Source organism: Astatotilapia calliptera, chromosome 17, assembly GCF_964374335.1.
Source record: "Astatotilapia calliptera chromosome 17, fAstCal68.1, whole genome shotgun sequence".
In the NCBI taxonomy this organism is placed as follows: domain Eukaryota; kingdom Metazoa; phylum Chordata; class Actinopteri; order Cichliformes; family Cichlidae; genus Astatotilapia; species Astatotilapia calliptera.
In genome coordinates this window covers 34052637-34072884 of record NC_137438.1, presented here as the reverse complement: position 1 = coordinate 34072884, position 20248 = coordinate 34052637, and the positions used below count along the sequence as shown (strand labels likewise).

General features: G+C 41.6%; 1 protein-coding gene across 4 annotated transcripts in view; it reads right to left on the bottom strand.

The window, feature by feature from the left end:
• Positions 1–20248, bottom strand: part of dock4b (dedicator of cytokinesis 4b) — a 141125-nt gene that overhangs the window by 97709 nt on the left and 23168 nt on the right. For all 4 annotated transcript variants that reach the window (XM_026147369.2, XM_026147372.2, XM_026147370.2 and 1 more), the window contains exons 2-3: positions 5742–5825; positions 2286–2326 (exon numbers count right to left, since the gene is read on the bottom strand). In XM_026147369.2, coding sequence (XP_026003154.2) covers positions 2286–2326; positions 5742–5825 — 125 coding nt within the window. The remainder of the gene's footprint in view (positions 1–2285; positions 2327–5741; positions 5826–20248) is intronic.

The window sequence follows — 20248 nt, the reverse complement described above, 5'->3', positions numbered from 1 at the left end:
GCTCTTATTATAATATATTATTCTGCACATGAGTTTTTAAAAGTCGTAAAAAATATCAGACTGACTGCACGCACCACTCTTCTTTTGTTGGGAAGTTGGGATGTCATCGCCCCCAGTGATATAGTTTGAGTATATCTCAAGTTGGGTTTTGACTTTTTGGGAAGTGGTGGTAATAAAAAAATGAATCATTATGACTTATGAATCTAATTTCCACAATCTGCGCACAGGTGGTTTTATGGTAGATCATTCATACGATTGGTGGTGGCTGAAAGTTATTTAACATCTTGTCAGATTTGGATTCATTTATATTCAATTGCACTTAATAATTTAAAAAAGTAGATTAAATTAAAATAGAGAAACAAAGTTCTGGGTTATCTTGATATCATCTCTTGGCATGTATTAAAAAAAAACTATATATTCCTCTTTCTCTAGGTTTGTTTCAGCCCAGTTCCTGAAAAAAAGTCTTGCCATTCAGCACTCATCCTAAAACACCTCCAGGTACTTAACCGGGCAGTTATTTTCAAGTATTACCTAAATTAACTTAATTTAACAGTTAGCAGGGCAGTAAAACATGATGTATAAAAATCAACCCCCCACCTTTTTTCTTTTCTTTTCTTTTCTTTTTTTTAATGCTTACAAAGTTTGCTGACTTTGCTCATTTCAGGATTATTTGACTGTTACGTTTGTCTCTTACATTGTATCTAATCAGTGCAACGGCTAGGTTTACACAGAGAAATTTTTGGGGGATAGTTGGGACATTTATCCTACGACCATCATGTTTGTCATGATTTGTAACAGAGTTTCTCTCTCATACATTACTGTGCAAAAGTCTTGAGCCACCCCTGATTTCTTTATATATTGCAAGGAAAATGGGTAACAGGTACAGCGATTTATTGTAAAATGTCCAAATATATATGGAAATACAGCATATACGCAAAAATCAAAAAGCTTATTGTTTCAAAATATTTAAAATCAATATTTGGTATGGCCACCTTTAGTCTTCAACACGGCCTAAACTCTCTTAGTCAAGCTTTCTTTTCATTTCTTTACGTAGTCTTCAGGAATAGTTCTCCAAGCTTCCTGATGGACATTGGTGGGATGTTGTTGGATGTTGGCTTCATTTTGTATAATTTTCTGTCAACATGATCCCACACTCTGGGATCTCCAGGAGTCCAATCCATGACTAATGATGTTCCATTGTGTGTTTTTACTGCATTACTACATGCATTTACTGTATACTGCATTCCACTGAGATTGTTTCTGATGAGGCTTCAGCAAAGAGTAGCTGGATCAATTGAAAGGTCAGACGCATCTCTCAGGTCCTGTGTCACATCTTTGCTGGAATTCTTCCTCGTTCTTAGAGACGTGACTTTCAGTTCTGTTCATCTGCTGTAGCCTTTTTTAGGCCTTGTCACTTCTTCTTTTTTCCTCAAATTCTTTAAGAACACCTGACCATGTCAAGAAATGCCAAGTATGCAGCTAACAGTTCCATAGTAATCACTTGGGCTTTTTCTTCAACTAAAGAAACAGCAACAACCTAGACAACTACAGCCTGTTAGCAACCAAGTGACTAAAGATACAGTTTTGTTGCTAAGTTGTTTGTTATTTGCAGACTCAACACTGATTCATCCCTTGGGTTAGGTGCCTTTTTTATGTTTCAGTGATTCATAGATTAGTGACGAGTGGCTCAACAAAAAAACGATTCCTCTGAAGATGGTTAGGTACAAGGACTGGAAGGTGAAAATCAGTGAAAAAACAGCACCTTCAGAAATCCTGGAGAACTATTGCTTAAGTTCACCTTTAAAATTATTTTTATAGCTCAAGACTTTTGCACACTTCTAGACATTTCCTGGCTAACATCAGTGTACTTGTGTATCAGCAGCATGTCTGTTCGTAGTGAAAGAGAAACCTCTCCTCCGCTGTTGTTTAAGTGTGCACACAAACAGGTGTTTCCACTTGTCTGAGTAGGTCTGGCTGATTATAACTCTGACGTTGGGTGGAGCACTAGAGAAAATCACATAGTGTCACCAAACTATTTGCAGGGCTGCAAAGAGCAATTTTCAAAGTAGGGAACCTGACAAGTCATACGACGAAAAGACAGGTGTTCCTGCTTACATCTGTCATCTCAGCTAGTGAAAGTGCTAGTTTTCGCTAACAATGACAGTTCCAAGAGACTCTTTCAATTCAATGCATGACACCAGCTAATACACAGAGAGGGAATCAGGTTTAGTGAGAGCATAAGTAGGCAAGGCGAGAAAAACAATATCATGGAAAGGTTTGCTCACCTTCACATTTGGGTTCTTCAGGATGAATCCTCTGTACCATCCTGGAGGGAGGGAGGGAGGGAGGGAGAGAGAGAGAGAGCACTACTTTAACTTTACAGCCGTTACTGTGAATATTACACATTTAAGTGGAAAAGAAAATGAATTACTGTATATCTATTAAGAGCAGAGTAAAGAGATGTATGTGCAAGAAGGAAGTTGTATAGTCCCCTTCCCTGTTACAATATCTCACAACAAAGCCATTAAGCCTGTGGTTTACTAAGTTTCATGTGAAAATGCATACTCGGGTTATCAGTATAGTTTTGACAATATTATTGTCAATGAAAAGACTTCCTCATAAACTTGTTATTATAGGCAAAGCAACAAAACTTCTCTTCTTCGTATTCTGTGACTGGAATCTAAAGCAACCAGAGCACCATTTGGTAAAATGTTTTGAATTCTCACACAGCGACTGGGGACAGAACCCTGAATATTTTCACCATTTTTCTGTATCACTCCATTACAAATAATGGGCTGAAGGTGAACTAGCATTTTCCATATACTTTGTTAGGCACTGGATTCTTTGGTTCTATCTGGGCTCAAAGTGCTCTGCAACACCGTTTTTTCAATACTTATACCAGACGCCCTCTTTTCTAATCTTTATCGAAACTGGCATGCATGATATTCATGTCTCTTAAAAGCCAAATAAGCCCTTTAAAAGCCAGTCACCATCACTGCCAGTCAAACTTAAGAGTGGCCACATTCTTAAGAAATTTCATCTATATTTCGCCACACAAGAAGCAAACATGTTTTTCCTATCAGCATTTACGCTCGTGGTTTTGACGTTTCTGACTATGATCTGACACACTGCTCGGCTTCCTTGTTACTTTGCAGGTATAGATTTTGAGATTTTATGTGTTAAGGCACACCACTCAAAAGCAGTGAGGTACAGAGGAATGTATTTCTTAGCAACCCGTGTTTGCAGTGACCACAGGTTAATGCACAGCCGAATACAGGAGGAAACCTGCAACACACAAAGCCGCTGAAAAGCACTATAAATATCAGTTTGCCTTGTCATAACAAAGGTTGAAGAAAAAAAATACAAAGCAAAGACAGGGGAAAAAAAACTGTGGTTTAGCATTTGCTCACACTCTACTCTCAGCTCAAGCCAAATTAGTACATACTTGATGCTTTTGCAAATCCCAACACTGATAGAAACAATCTAATACATTCAAATTTGCAGAGGCTTTGAGCTGATGGTCTTTTCCAGACTGACAATTTAAGCTCATTCCAACCATTTTAAGTCCTGCCAGATAAGAGCATTAACTAAATAGTTCAAATGTAAATGTATTAGATTATTATAATCATATTATATTATTTGGTTTTGCCAAAGCATCTGTAACCTAGGCAGTATTTTCTACCTCATTTGTTACAGGAATTCATAGAGTTGTAATTTTTATCTTTGTTTATTAGCAAAGGTTAGGCTGTGTTCATTGCAAGGCTTAATATCAACAAATCAGGAAATACATCTGCAACAGATTAGTATGTATTAAGTGGTTAATGTTTTTAATCTGTAATACCAACATACAACATAGTATTATTTCAGGGTGGGCACATAAAGACAAGGAATTAACCAAGCTAACATTTTTTTTTTAAATTACAAACGCTGTCACTCAGTAATTTTAGTAATTGTTGCTAATATCACAACAATTAATACTATAAGCAGACTATACAATGCTAATTCTGTAACAGTGTTAAAACCACAACAACCATGTGTTGTTAACATCAGTGTTCCAGTCACCTATTTTGCCAAGTTAGCAAAAAGCTGAAAGAGTAAAAAGCTAAAATCAGCAGAGATTCAGCATGATAGCTTAACATAAAGGTTAACCCTTTAAATAGATTGTCATAATAGCTATAGAAAAATGATATGTCTGAAGATAGAGGATAATGTTTACTGCACTTTAAAATAGTTTGTAATTAACAGTTAGCGCAAGAAAAAAAAGGATGAAATAGCTTAACGTAATACCCTGAAAAATATAGCTAATGATAGCCCAACTAAAGCTAACCGAAATCTTATGCTAAACGGTTTCTATTTCCTATCTAAAAGTAACATTAAAAATGGTAAAATAGACAAAAAAGAAATTAACGATATTTCACATCAATATTCACTTTTATTTGAACAGAGTAACAAAAAAATGTTAAAATTGAGGTGAAATGAAAAGCTAGGGACATGCTAAGTGGCAAAGTCTAGGAAGGTGCACAGCTTATCTGACAAGGTTGTGGGGGGACGTCTGAAAGAGCAGTGTGGAAAACCATCATTTAAAATCATAGTTTATATAGTGTGCGCTCACTGCTGTCAGTAACTTACAAAATAAAGAGCCATCGAAGGACAAAGTCAAAAATCAATTACTGAGGCGGAGAATTTTCAGACAGGAGCCGCATTTCAGTAAAGACACGTCCAGTGTGTAAGCTCCTGTGTTTTGAAGTGTCAACAGTATCACCATGAGGCAGGGCCATTAGTCTGCCTCCTCTGCTGTCAGCAGTCTGCCTCTCAGCCTCTGTGCTGCTGGCTGGATTTTGATTTAGTTCTTCCCTTCTGGGCCAAGCATTCCACTGGCTGTGCTATTGTCTACTTCCTTTGGGTCTCTTACCACAATATCACATCCCTCTGGCTGGCAAGTTTCAAGATAGACTGACTTGCTGTCTTTCAGTATGTGTGTGTGTTTGCGTGTGTGTCCACCAAACAGGAAGTGTGACAGTTTGTGTCAAGTGCACGCTCCGGAAGAAACATATTTGTGTACGGTTGCTTATTGGTGTTAATGAAAGCGTAGCATTGCTGTGAAATGACTCGACATTGTTCTGGGATTTGAAATGGGGATAGGACAGAAAGGAAAGTGCTGAAAGAAAAAAAAACAACTAAAAACATATTAGCATCCACAGAAAGAGAGAGAGAGTACAAAAAATTCATGTAGAGGAGAAAAGCAGACAGTGTGGGCAGGAAGGCAGGAGGAGCAGCCAGCTTGTGGTGCAGGAAACAGTAGCAAACATGAATTTCCACAGGTCCTCTTCACAGACAACTTGGTGCTCATTTTGTGCACATACCACATCACAACACCCCTCAAGAGGACATGCAACAAGTGTAATGTTGCCCCCATGGGAGCTTTCAGTGTAGGCACATACTGAAACACCCACATGCATGTAGGTTTTTATGCCAAACAATGTGCATGTATCCGGACAGCTTTGTGGTTGCATTTATAAATATTCGGATGACAGTCTGTGCGTGACTCTACTAACTGTTTATGGTTGATTTGGTAAAGGGCTGCTTTTATTTATCTGTTGAATGAAAAAACAGAAGTGTTCCTAACTACTCAAGTTTCAAATTCAGGAAAGGAAATCCGTTTCCTTTCTAAATTTTCTCAGAGCGAGCAGCTAATTTGAATGTAGCCTCCACATAGGAAGTGTATAAAACAAGCACCATACCTTCACATTTCTCCAGGATTTGCACCGTGTCTCCAATTTCCAGCGGGAGGCCATGCTGGATGGTCCCTCTGAAACTGGCCAGCACTGCAGCAAAAGAGGCAGAAGAGTAGAGTTAGAAAGAGAGTGTAGGAAACAAACAGACAAAAAATAATGGGACAACTAAAAAAATAAAAAAAATGAAAACAACAGAGAGAGAGAAGATACGATCAATAATCTGTGTAGGTGAAATAAAATCAAAGCTTATGAAATACCTCTCCATTTCTGCACAAACTCATAACACAAACACTCAAAACAGAGTTACATAAATCCATTCTGTTCCACAGAGGACGTTTTTTGTTTTTTTTTTATTTTCAATGACTCGTATTTTAAGGAAAAAACTTTCCACACACAATAGCAAAAACAGAAAAGACTTTCGTACAGAAATGCACCGTTCTTTCTAAGTGCATTTACACTTTTAACACTTTAAATGGCGACGCCTTTGAGGACAAAAGCCTTACTCTGTTTCTGCCAGTAGCTCATAAGATGAATGGAATGTCAACTAGACAAAGTGTTTTGGTGTTTTTCAAGTGGTTTTTGGATATTAACAATGATAACAGGCATTATACTGTAAAGCTGGCATTCTATGAAGCAATGTAATTTTTCAATAAGAAGCTGCTGTTGTATAATACTGTAGCTGTACTGTAAAATAACTGTTTACTTATGACGAGATCTAGCTGCCAGTATTTTACTCTAATTTAACCCTCTTGGGTCCAAGGTATAATTGGCCGTTTTTGACTACTTTTGATTTTACCTCTATATTTCTCCTTTAAAAGCTGTTTATCTTGCCTTGTTTGGTATCATTATTTTCAGCACAACCTCATATCTGAAATTGGAGTTGTTTTTTCATTTTGACATACTATATTAGCACAATTGAACTAAATTCAGACAAAAATCTGAGTAGAAAAGAGTTATATTTTTTTCTGTAAAAACCACAAACATGTTTAACAAATCATTTTCATAACTTGAAATGCAAATAGAAATTGTACATTTCTAAAAATTATGCACATGTTTTGCAAACAATAAAGTTATATGGTACTATCTACCTAGAAATGCAGCCAAGGCCTCAGGTGTTTTTTATATAACCATTTAAATCTATTTACAGAACAATCAGGTATGTTTGCTAGCACCGTCTCTAGAAAACGCAGTTTTTAACCATTTCTTCCCGTTGTAAATGTTGCGTGTATTTTTTTCCATAACTCTGGTTTTACGTGGCCTATCCACACAATTTAAAAACTGCTATATAGCTTGAAGTCTGCACTTTCGACCCAAGTTGAAATGGAGACTCTGGGTCGCTGCATCTTGTTGCTGTGTCATTTTAAATTGGTCATGTGATTTTGACGCGCCGGCGCGTCCGTCGACCTCAGAGAGTTAACAAGGAAATGCTTCGTAAGAACAGGCAGAACAATCTACAGATTACGTCTTATTATTTAATCCTAAACAGTCGTGATTAATCCAAGCTCTTGCCTTCCTTTTCAATCGGCACTGACTGCTAGCCAGCACACATACAGCACAGGTGCTAAAATAACCTACATTCAGGGTGACAGATGGCACTTTTCACCTTCTTTGGTATGTTTCTCTAGCAACTATATTCCATTTTTTGCGTGTTCTCCTAGCCCAAATTAGCATCACAACTGACAGTAAATGATGACAGCACCTTGCTAACCTAATGACATAGCAGGCAGGAGCATTAGCTGATCTCTGCCTTTTCTAAATATGGTCTTGATAAAAATTTAACACATTATCTGCCAAAATGCCAAACTTGAGGGTTTAAACCCCCATGGCTCTGTCAATCTTTTAGATACAGTCTATGACAGACATGTCACCAGAACTGATGCTTACAATACCATTCGAGACCAAAATTCTAAAAATGCCACAGTACTTGGCCTCGTCTGTGCCAAAGCTACAATTCTTCTGGACCTGACTATAATTATTCTAGTCTACGCTTACATGCTGAAAAAGAAAGATCCCCACAAGCACAGTGAAAACTACAGATGGAAGGTGGTAACTAGTGCAGCTGCAGAATAGCTTCACCCTCTCTTGTTAACTGAACAGCAGTAAGTTTCAGGCTTTTCCCCTCCCTTTTCTTTTGGTAAACGGTGGTATCAAACTACACATCAACAATTGCATAATTCTGCTGTTTTTGGTACCAATAACTTAACTTCTGGTATCATGACATCCCTAGTCAATCATAGTTGAAGTAAAGTCAATTTAAGAGCCATATGACAAATTTTACACATGAAAGGCACAATCTGTCTATGCCCGTGTGCCTGCATGTAGGAATCAGGAATTACCCTTAAATTGGTAGCGTGTGGAAAATGACATTTCAACATCAAACACTGGAGAGATGTCTTAATACAGGTTTTGAGAAAATGTCATGAGAAAGCCTGCCATCTAAAAGGATAGCAGGTCAAGTAGGTACGGACAGAGTGATGCTGAAGGTCTATTAGAACTAAGCGCTGCTTTGTAACTGTGAGTGTTTCAGCAAAATGTCTCAGCTGACAATACTGCAATCATCTCTTAAAAATAGCACAGAGTCCTGCTGACTCGCTCACTGAAACCAAACACACACACACACACACACGCACAATGAATTAACCCGCACTCTTAAACTTGCATGTACCCAAAAATATGTCAGCCGCTTCACACTGATATTCATGCAAACACAGACTTGCAAATGTTGCCAGATCCACCAGGGTGCAAGCTTAATGCTGCAAAGTCACAGCCAGCAAATTTACACAAGCGGCCTATTCAAACAGCAACGTATGCATGTAGACATAGGCTCACAGAGACACCCATTCATACAAGGTCACGCACATGTAAAACTGGGATATCCAATGGAAACATAACAAGAGTCCTTGCCATGTAGAAAGGCTTCCGCCTTGAGCTCAAGCGAGGACGAGAATTTCATTTCTTCTGGCTGCAGGGCTTATTCGGTATACCTGAACGCAGCATCCAAACAGCGCAGAGAGAATTCCCTTAGTTGCAGAGGGATTATATTTAATCCAAGACAATTTAAAGAAGCAAGCACTTGTACAGGAGTACAAAGACGCAGTGGTCACAGTTCATGGACTGCAGACCACACAGGGATGCTGCAGCTAAGGATAAATTCAATTGCCGTTCAGTAAAATTCAAGCTGGCTTCCCGCTGGTTATGGCCCAATAATTTCATTTTACTTTTCCCCCCCAAGTAGTACATTAATAAGCATGCAAAGCAAACCGACTGTGGTGTAACTGTTTATGATATTCTGATTTTTCTTTTTGAAAAGATGCACTAATAGCCCTCTTGCAGTGGGAGACAAAAATCTATTAAAGCCTCCTTATTCCTTGCAGCTGTAAGGATATTTTCATGATCAGAAAAAATGCATCATGAACTTTACTAATAACTAAGCTACAAATCAGAGGCTGACTGTCAGAGGTGTTATATTTTTTTTTTCCTTTTTAGGGGTGGAGTGTTTTTTTCCTCCTCTTTCTCTAGGAGAATAGCCCACTGCTGAAGAGAGGATTCAGCAGAATTACTCATCCACCCACTCTCTCACGTTGACACTGAGACCAAGTCTGCAGTCGAAATTAAAATTCTGGGCCGTCTGTAACTCTGTTCACGTGTGTGCTTCTGCGTGTCCTTCGTATTTTATGTTGAAGCATCGCCAACTCTTTGTTATTCCCCAAGCCTCAGAAAGGCTCTTTACATGGGATTTGTCACAAGTGCACATCTGACTTTGTTATTCGTTCAAAGCACACGAACACACACGCACGCACACACGCACACACACACACACACACACACGTGAGGAGATGCCTGATAGTTTCTACTTTTTGTAATTCATTCAAAGCCCAATCACTCAGGCGCGCACACACACAAGCACACACAGACGAATCACAGCAAACACACTTACACTCACAAAGTGTGCCCAATACATGAATTATCCAAGTGACTTTCCCAGCTGCATTAAGCTAAATTATTCAGTTTCAAGTCACCATTTTTTCTTTTTTTTTCTGCTGTGAAATGAAAGCTTCCCACCTGCCGATCCACAAGCCAGCTGCTTGTCTGTCCGTTCATCTCTAACTGCCTGCCATCAGTCCGACTACCTGTCTGTCAGCCGTCCAGGCTGGCTAACTGCCAAATGATGAGATGAGACAGGGAAGGTGTTCACTCTGGAGGGAATTGATTTTGTTGTTGTTTTTATCCCATGTGCTGGGATTGTGGGACATGTTCCGTTACGCCAGAGGAAGAGAACAGTAAGTACAAATGGGGGAAAGATGCCATTAATGGCTGTTCCACCACACTGCTGCCACAAAGCACAAAAACATTCAAAGCAAGTGGAAAACTCTATAAACTGTCCAATGTACGCACACGCCACACACGCGTCCAAGCGGATGCCACTGGTCCACGAATATCCTATTGCATAAACTGAACAAAAAACAGACCTGCAGATGCTCAGATTTGGCATCAACACACACACACACACACACACACACACACACACACACACACACACACACACACACACACACACACACACACTTTCTGTCAACTGAACCTGTTAGATCCAGTTTCCAGATGGCCTGCAATGACTAGCTTTTCAGCCACAAAAAGGCAAAGTCTTAAGCTTTCTGACACACGCACACATACTCTGTTTGATTCTCTGTGACACTGGTCCACCGGGTCATGGTGGGGACACTGCTATTTTTGCAAAGACTGTCTTTCTTAAACCAGACATTACAATAGGATGGCAGCCTGGAAGAGCCATTTACCCATGAAAAAACAAGTTTATTGCCAGTTTACACCAGAGACAGAAAAAGACTGGCTGACAGACAGGTAGCCGTACTGATGGAGACACACAAGGGGAAAGAGAGCAGATATAGAAACCAAAGTAAGAGCAGCCAGTGTGTTATTTGGTCCTAACAGAGCTAGCATGGCTCAGGCATAACAGTATGCCCACCTGCCTAATACTGTGTTAGCCTTCCTTTTGGTGCTAAAACAGCCCTGATCTGTTGAGGTGTAGACTCCACTAGACCCCTGTGGCCACTTTGATTGACAGGTGTGCTAACATGAAAAACTGTCGCCAGCAGCTGTCAACTATATCGCGCCCCTACGTCCCCAGTCACACAGGCATAGAGAACAGTTGGCGACCTCGATGGAGATCAACTTTCAGCATTTTGCCCAAGGATACTTTCCTATGCAGACTGGAGCAGACTGGAGCAGCCAAGGATCGAAGCACCAATCACAAGGAAATATTTGGTGCAGCACCGTGTAAACCTTTGTAATCAGTTTCACCCAGAGACAATAAGCCTCGAGGAACCACTCAGAGAATACTCTGACCAGTTAGAATATTTTCCTTTGTGACTGGTGGTTTCCAGGTCATTTGGATATAACCTTGGAATAAGGTCAAAGTCCAAGTTTGCTAAAGTCAAAACTTAGAAAGTGCTTTATAAAAGCAGAGTTTAAACAGGGGCAGCATGATGCTCAGCACCATCACCTTATATAACTGGTGGCCTTCTGCATGCTCTCCCTCTAGCTGCGTGGGTCCTCTCAGGCTACTCTGGCTTCCTCCCACAGTCCAAAACCATGTGTATGGTGATTCTAAATGTGTGAATGTGAGCATGAATAGCTGCTGTTTGTCTCTCGGTTAGCCCTAGTCAAAAAAAGGTGTAACCCACCTCCACCCGACCAAAGTCAAAACCTCATCTTTGATTTATTGAAATACCTTTGAGCCTTTTTAACTCCCCAAGTAATGTTTTTTTTTATTGTACGCTAATACAAGTTATCCTAGGGTGACAGTGATCCTGTCCATAGGGCAACAAGACTCACTAATAGATTTGAAGAGTAAGAAAATGAAGTGAGCTTTCGGACCAGGAAGACAACGCTCTCCAACATCATCAAAAACCTAAATGAAGGAACTTCTGGAATATGATGCTTAATCCTGCAGGGACCAGCTGGATTCAGCGTCAGTGCACTTTGCAGCTGTTCTTGTCACACCTTTGTGGACCGTCACCTTGCCCTTTCATATCCGTTTCCATTTCTAGTTTGAAAGTGCATTCTGCTGAGTAAGTTGAGATCCCTGGAAAGCCTACTGTCTTGGATTAAGCTTACACGTGTTTCAGGCTGCCACTTGGAGTCGAGGCCTGTCAAAGCACATTACATTTGGTTCTCCTGTCACTCTGTTTAAGCTCCTTAGAAGAACAAATACCACCACGGGCCTCAAGCAGAAACTCCAGCACTCAAGTTACACAAGTTACAAGTTTGTTTATTTTTTTTAAAAAGCAACACTTTAATTTAAATGTATTCTGTCTGCAATAAAGTGTGATGCTCCATTACAGAGATTTTACCATTAAAGTAGAAAAACAGTTATTTCCTGTCTCGGAGCCCACAGCTTTTACGAGCTGTTTACACTAAATCTCATGGCAAATTTCACTCAAAGCACCCGTTGATGTGCTTTTTAACCTAATTAGCCTGACCCTTTCTTCTCTCTGACTGATCCGACAACGATTCACATGCATAATCCACTCCCACATGTTAATTATACAGCATTTATATCATTAATATGCTAATTTGACAACACACAAACTGGTGGCAGTCAATCGGTCTCCACCACTGCCAAATGTAATGTCATGAATATTTAATTTTTCGTGTGGGAATATATGTGAGTGTTGTGAATCCCGCACAGACACACATGCAACGGCATATTTGTGAGGAAATACTATGATTCTTTTTTTTGTTTTGTTAATTAGGTTAATGGGTTGATGCTGAAGAAGGGGAGAATAACCATATCACAAATGGGGAAGCGCTGCTTGTTTTCATCCTGTTTCTTACACGTCAAATACGTTTAGAAAAGTACAGAACTGAAAGCCAGCTGCATCAATAAACGCCTGTAGTTCCTCATGATGCAAGCTCGCCATTTTGCATGTCCACTCCAACAATTTAAGACATCCAGAAGTGTGTTTGCCAAACCAAAAGTAATCTTTATTTCCAGCAATGTGACTAAAACATTCCAATTCAAACCAGAACCAGCTCAGCTATGTTTCGCCTTAGCCAAATCCTTGCACACTGCGTTCCAACTCATAGACCTCATGCATTTATCTTTCTATGTGGTCAATTAAAAAAAACAAAACAACATTTTTCAAAAGCTACAAATGCATCCCCTTCTTGCTGTGCTTGTCCAACACATCAAGGATTAAAAGCAGCGTAAGAGAAACCATGGTTAGCGACGCTCAAGGAGACTCCAACACACGGCGACAGGATTATACGAAGTGTAGTTGCAGTCACAACTCGCACCGGTGTGACAGTAAAAGTGGTGCCAGACAGGTTTAGTGGGAGACAGGGAGAAAAGGCTGTGGATGTGCACAGTCTGCAAAAAAAAAAAAAAAAAAAGATGTCTTCAAATTCTGAGAAGTGGCACTGTGCATTTTAAAGGAGGGGGAATCAACAACAGAAAGTATCAGCATTGAGAAGACTTTGAATGGGATTCAACTTGGCAGCTGTGCACCCACGGACAACACACACACACGCACGAATGCACGCAGACGTAGAGGTCTGATAGGCAGCACAGACAAAAACCAGGGCAGCAGAATCACCCAGGAGGAACGGCTTTCATTCAGCCTCACCTCATTGCCGGACACCAGTTTCCTTTCGCTGCCATTGTGCATTTGGAGATAGCGACCTAACCGCTGTCACAATACTACTCACTAGCAACAATAACCCTTTGCTCAGATTACGCTGCTGGAGCCAGAGCTTTCAAAGTGCACTCGTTTGAGGAATGCTATTACTTTTTATGTTTTTTGTTGGGGTTTCTTTAAAAGCCAGTGCAGCTCGGAGCTCGATGACGTGAAATAAATGCACAATGTTGCGCTTACAGTATCTGATGCATGCAGGAAAGAACTCAAAAATAAAGCTGAGCAGAAAATAGATACAGCCATTTCTTAAAAATAGAAGGTGTCTGTAAACTTGTAAGAGCTCCTGCTGCTTTGCTTCTGTATTGCTTCAAGCATGATTAGCAAAGAACAGCCTCGTGTAAACACACCATCACAGAGACACGCACAACATCGTTTGGCAATTTACACATATTAAACAGGCATATTTAACAAGGAAAAAGCTGAAAACACTTTTTTTGTGTCCCCCCCCCCCCCCCCAATCAGTGTGATCATCACCTTAGGTAATGCCAGTTTTTGCCCCAGACATGAAAGCAGGGAGCAACCAAAGTGACATTCAATCTGTCCTGAGCAGGAGAAATCACAAATGACTCAGATTAAAATGAAATGGGTCAGTGCGCTAAAACCTCACCTCATTCCCAGGCATTAATCTGACTCTGTGTGTGTGTCTGTGTCTCTGCATCTGTGTGTGAGGCTTCAAAGCTGGCTAAGAGCATGCATTAGATAGCCCACTGATGCCAAAGTGGAAATGAGATGATCATTAAAATCATTTAGGAAAGCTTTATCTCAGCTGCACAAATGTGTGATTTCCCCTCACTTTTCTACCATTTACCATTGGATGATGACATAATTAGTCTTGTTTCTAGTCACTCTGATGCCTAAATATCACTTCTCTGTATACAGTACTGTGCAAAAAAATGCAATTTTTCTTGGAAGATGTGAAATAGAAACAGCAATTTATTGAAACATCCAAAAATACATAGAAATGCTAGATTTTTCTGAATACCAGTGAATATCACATCCTGCCTAATATTGTGTTGGTCTCCTTTTTGCTGCTAAAACAGCCCTGACCCATCATGAACATCATTAGACCAGTGAAGGTGTGCTGTGGCATCTGCACCGAGATATTAGCAACAGATCCATCAAATCCTGTAAGTTGCAAGTTGGAGCCTTCATAGACTGGACATGTTTGTCCAGCACATCCCACAGATTCTCGACTAAACTGAGGTCTGGGGAATTTGGCGGTCAAGTCAACACCTCAAACTCGCTGTGATCCCGAAACCATCCTATACGATTTTTACTGTGTGGCATCCTGCTAATAGGGGCCACAGCCATCAGGGGATACAGATTCCATTAAAGGGTGTACAGGGTTTACAGCGGGGTGGGGGAACTCCAGGCCTCAAGGACTGGTGTCCTGCAGGTTTTAGATGTGTCCTTGAGCCAACACAGCTGATTTAAACATGTCTTCACGTCCTCCAGAGGCCTGGTAATGAACTAATCATTTGATTCAAGTGTGTTGAACCAGGGTGATATCTAAAACCTGCAGGACACCAGTCCTTGAGACCTGGAGTTCCCCACCCGTGGTCTATTGCAATGCTTAGGTATGTGGTACGTGTTAAAGTATCATGCACATAGATGGCAGGACCCATGGTTTCCCAGCAGAGCATTGCCCAAAGCATCCCACTGCCTCCACTGGCTCACCTTTCTCCCCATATTCCTTCCTGGTGCCATGTGTTCCCCAGATTGGCAACACAACACACCCGATCATCCATGATCCCCTTCTTCCATTCTTCCATGGTCCAGTTCTAATGCTCAGCATGGGCACTGTGACTGATCTGCGGCTATGCAGCCCCAAATACAGACAAACTGTGATGCCCTGTGTTTTCTGACACCTTTCTATCAGAACCAGCATTACATTTTTCAGCCCTTTGAGCTACAGAGGCTCATCTGTTAAATCAGAACACACAAGCCAGCTTTCGCTCCTCCATGTCTATCAGCCTTGGCTGCCCACTGTTCCTTTCTTGGACCACTTTTGATAGATCCTGACCACTTCAGACCAGGAACACCCCACAAAAGCTGCAGCTTTGGAGATTCTCTGGCCCAGTCGTCTAACATCACAATTTAGTCCTTGTCAAACGTAAGCTTGCCCACTTTTCTAGCTTTTCTAGGAGGACAAAATGTTCACTGCTATATCATATCCACATCCGCTTAATTGCAACTTAGGTCACGGATCTGGCTACAGTTGGTGCCACTTAAGATAACAAGTCCACAATTCAGCCTTACTATTTTAACCACACTGGGGAGTAGAATATTAGTTATCCCAAAGGAAAACTGGCAACGCAGCTCAGGCGAGGACAGCGGGCTCGAAGCTTAACGACAAAGTTGTAAAATGTGATTCTTTACAACAGGCAGTAAACTGTCATAACCTCTCTTTTCATTTGTCTTCAAGCTGTCTTTGTCTCTAAATTGAAATAAAAAAAAACCCCACCCTCTACAAATATAGAATTGCTAAATTATCATTTAACCCACATGAAACCACACATGCAAATAAAAGCATCTACTCTCTCTCTCTCCAAACAGCCCGCGTGTAAATATGCATGAAGCCACAGCTTTAGAGGAGAATTTTCAGCAGCAGGTGAAGCCTGCCGACACCACTGCCTACACGTCGATTCGCCCCGCAGAGAGAAGGATGGAAAAAGGGGAAAGAAGAGCTAAAATGTGTTCGGGGATCACAGGGAAATTAAGTTTGTGTGGAAAGGCTGATGGGAGAAGTAAGAGATGAAAACGATGAAGCAAGACAAAGACACTGCGGGGGAACGACAGAGAGGAGGGATTGTGCGAGGAACAGAGATAGATGAGTGAAGTCTCTGCTGCAGCTACCACTAACAAAATTCAATTCAGCTTTATTTATATAGCCCCAATTCACAACAACATTACTAAAAGTGAGTCTGGACGGGGGCACTTCACATTGTAAGGTAATGCAGGGAGAACCCCAACAATTACCCGTGAGCAAGCACTCAGCAAGCAGACAGGGTAGGAAAAAGGAAGAGAGAAGCATCCGCTTTCTTTCTTCAGGTGTGACCGTTAAAAGTGGGAGTGCCAAATGAAACCTACTGCGTCAACCACCCTCTCCCTTTTTGACTCAACTGCAACCTCTCCACTTCCTTTCTGCCTCTCCCCACCTTCATTGCTCTCTTTCAAGGAAGAGGAGGCGTGGCTGACCTCTATCTGCATTTCAGGCTCTCTTGAATCAAATTACAGCAAATTATGCACTCCTGATGCAGTTTAAACACACGTACACACACCCACACTGTTACGTTTCGGTGTTGTCAGTGTTTTGTTTTTGCGTGACTGTCATGTGTTTCCTGTTTTACTTTGAAGGTCTGTTGTTATCTTAGTGTGTTCAGTTTACGTTTCCTTGTCTCGTCAGGTCTAATTTGCCCCAGCTGTGTTTCCCTCCTGTGGTCCATTCCCTAATTGCTCCTTCTATGTATTTAAGCCCTGTGTTTCTGTATGTCATGGTAGCGATCTTCCCCCCCGTTGTAAATAGTTTGACGTTTTGTGTTTTGATGTAAATAAATTCGTTTTGAGACACTTTTTGGGATTTTGGTGGAGAGCCTTAGTGTTTTTCTTCGTAGTTTTATTTTCTTTATTTTTACTTTTTTTCGTGTTGCACTCCGGTTGCCTAGGCCGGGGTGTAACATATGGGGGCTCGTCCAATCGCTGGAGGGTCCGAGGGCCGCTTCGGCCTCCGTCTGTCTTCGCTGGAGGGCCCGGGGACCGCTTCAGCCGTCCGCCGTCGCTGGAGGGTCCGAGGGAGGGACCGCTTCAGCCGTCTGTCTTCGCTGGAGGGTCCGAGGGCCGGTCCAGCCTTCATCCGCCTTCGCTGGAGGGTCCGAGGGACCGTCCCGGCCTTCGTCGTCTGCTGGAGAGTCCGAGGGACTGCTCCAGCCTTCATCCGCCTTCGCTGGAGGGTCCGGGGAACCGCTCCAGCCTTCGTTTGTCTTTGCTGGAGGGTCCGAGGGACCGCTCCGGCCTTCGTCTGCTGGAGGGTCAGTGGGACCGCTCTAGCCTTCGTCAGCCTTCGTTTGTGTTCGCTGGAGGGTCCGAGGGACCGCTCCAGCCTTCGTCGTCTGCTGGAGGGTCAGTGGGACCGCTCCAGCCTTCATCAGCCTTCGTCCGCCTTCGCTGGAGGGTCCGAGGCTCCGCTCCAGCCTTCGTCTGCCTTCGCTGGAGGGTCCGAGGCACCGCTCCAGACTTCATCCGTCTTCGCTGGAGGGTCCGGGGGACCGCTCCAGCCTTCGTCGTCTGCTGGAGGGTCCGTGGGACCGCTCCAGCCTCCACCAGCCTTCATCCGCTTTTGATCAAACATTTCACTTGGGGTTACATGTTTGATTTTTGGGTGGGGGGAAATGTTACGTTTCGGTGTTGTCAGTGTTTTGTTTTTGCGTGACTGTCATGTGTTTCCTGTTTTACTTTGAAGGTCTGTTGTTATCTTAGTGTGTTCAGTTTACGTTTCCTTGTCTCGTCAGGTCTAATTTGCCCCAGCTGTGTTTCCCTCCTGTGGTCCATTCCCTAATTGCTCCTTCTATGTATTTAAGCCCTGTGTTTCTGTATGTCATGGTCGCGATCTTCCCCCCCGTTGTAAATAGTTTGACGTTTTGTGTTTTGATGTAAATAAATTCGTTTTGAGACACTTTTTGGGATTTTGGTGGAGAGCCTTAGTGTTTTTCTTCGTAGTTTTATTTTCCTTATCTTTGCTTTTCTACGTTGCACCCCGGTTGCCTAGGCCGGGGTGTAACACACACACACACACACACACACAGGAAGCATAAGTGAGCATAAGAGTTGGCAGACCCCGCACAGCACGTGGCAGTTTTTGACCTTAACAGACGCACATCTTCACACATGTACAAATGTAACATATTTGGCAGGTTATGGGTTTAGCATCTGACATCACATCTTGATGACGTGACATCAGCAAAAATACCCTCAGCCCACACTCAGAAAATAAAATTAATATAAAAAACACACCCACAGCCTGCTTTCGTTTGCTCCGGGCCATGGCAACCCAGAGAGCAGTCAGGTCCACACTGAGGATGATGAAACGATGATGAAAACGTGATGAAACAAAATCCACCCAAAACAGCATCTGTGGTGTTATCCTGCCGCGTGAGTGAGTTGTCCGCCCCCAAAAAACATCAACAAAAAAACCAAAAATGAAGGTGTGGCTTTTATAAAAAAAAAAAAGGAAAGGGCTGCCTCAAGGTGATTTGAAATCAAATTGATGTGAGAAGTGGAGCTGCTACAACCACCAGCTTGGCTTAGTTAAATTTTTTTTTGTGTGCGTGTATGTGTTATCTCTCTGTCAAGAGATTTAAAATGAGAGAGTTGCCTGAAGCCACAGCCCTCAAGCCCGATGATGTGCAGACACTGGTGGGATTTGTGCTGACTGGGAAGCAAAAAAATAAAAAATAAAGATGCAGTTTCTGCAAAAGCAGACAGAAAGGGAGAAAAGGTGAAGGACGGCGAGGCTGACGAACAGAACGGCTTAAAGAGAAACAAAACAATGAAGAGACTGGATGAGAAGGAGAAACTAAAAGAGGGAGGGTGAGTGAATCGAAGAGGGAGGCTGAGGAGATAAGCAGCCAGTCAGACTTTATAGTGGATCTCACTTAGCATTGTTTGCCCGTGTGTCAGCTTGAGGGGAAAGGAGATCCTCCCTGTCGGTTCTCAAACACTTACACGCTGACCATGGAGCCCGGGGAGGAAAGAAGGGGGGACAAAAGCAAGGTTAAATCAATCACAGCGAGGCAGAAAAAGAAAAAAAAAAGCACTTGAGAACTTTTAAGAATGTTTTCAGATTATATCTCACTACTATGCACATTTCTGCATTTGAGTGTGGAAACCAAATTAGCACAAAGAACCTGTCAAAATGAATGAAACACACTAACAAAGAATGGATTCCAACGTTATATATAATATTAGCCGTAATAAGGAGATGGCAAGGACCCATACAGGTAGTGACTCTAAACTGACTGTAGAGTAGAAGAGTGAGGTTCTTTATATGTTATTCCTGTGATGGTCTGGTAACCCGTTCCCTCATATCTCAGTTTCTTAATAAGACGCCTCTATGTTCTCTCCAAGCTTGATAAACCGATTGTGCAAATCAATTTAAAGGCAACTGTCGCTTTTGTGGTCATTTAAAATACACCGTCAGGTAAGACGGGCATTTCTAGCACCTTCCCAGTCTTAAAGGGTTTTACTCTACAAACTACATTCATCCACTGGCACTCAGATATTCATCCACAGATTCTTTATATGCAACACTTTGTTTATCAAATGCTGACAGATGTATTGAGAGCAGCTTAGGATTCAGTGTCTTGCTCAAGGACACATCAACATGCAGACTTAGCCACGGGCTTAAGAACATGGAAAGCAAGGAGATCGTCAGACTGTAAAGTCAAAGTCAACTTTATAGTCAATTCCGCAATATGTAAAGGAAAGAGAGAATCGCAGTTCCCCCAACAGACAGTGTGCAACTGAAACAAAAACAAACCAAAGAAATGTAATAAAGTAAAATTAAACAGAACAATATGGAAATATGAATATGAAAATAAACAACAGGCAACTGTAGAGATACAAATTATACAAGGTATATTAAAGCCTATATACAATTATTGGTGTGTATAAAGTTGTGACTTATAACAAGGTTATTATCTTCCACAACTAGAACTTATGAACAAATGTAACTGTAGATAATTAATCATCCAGCACCTTGTTGCTAATTTGACCAAAAAAAAAATAATTTGCCCTGCACAC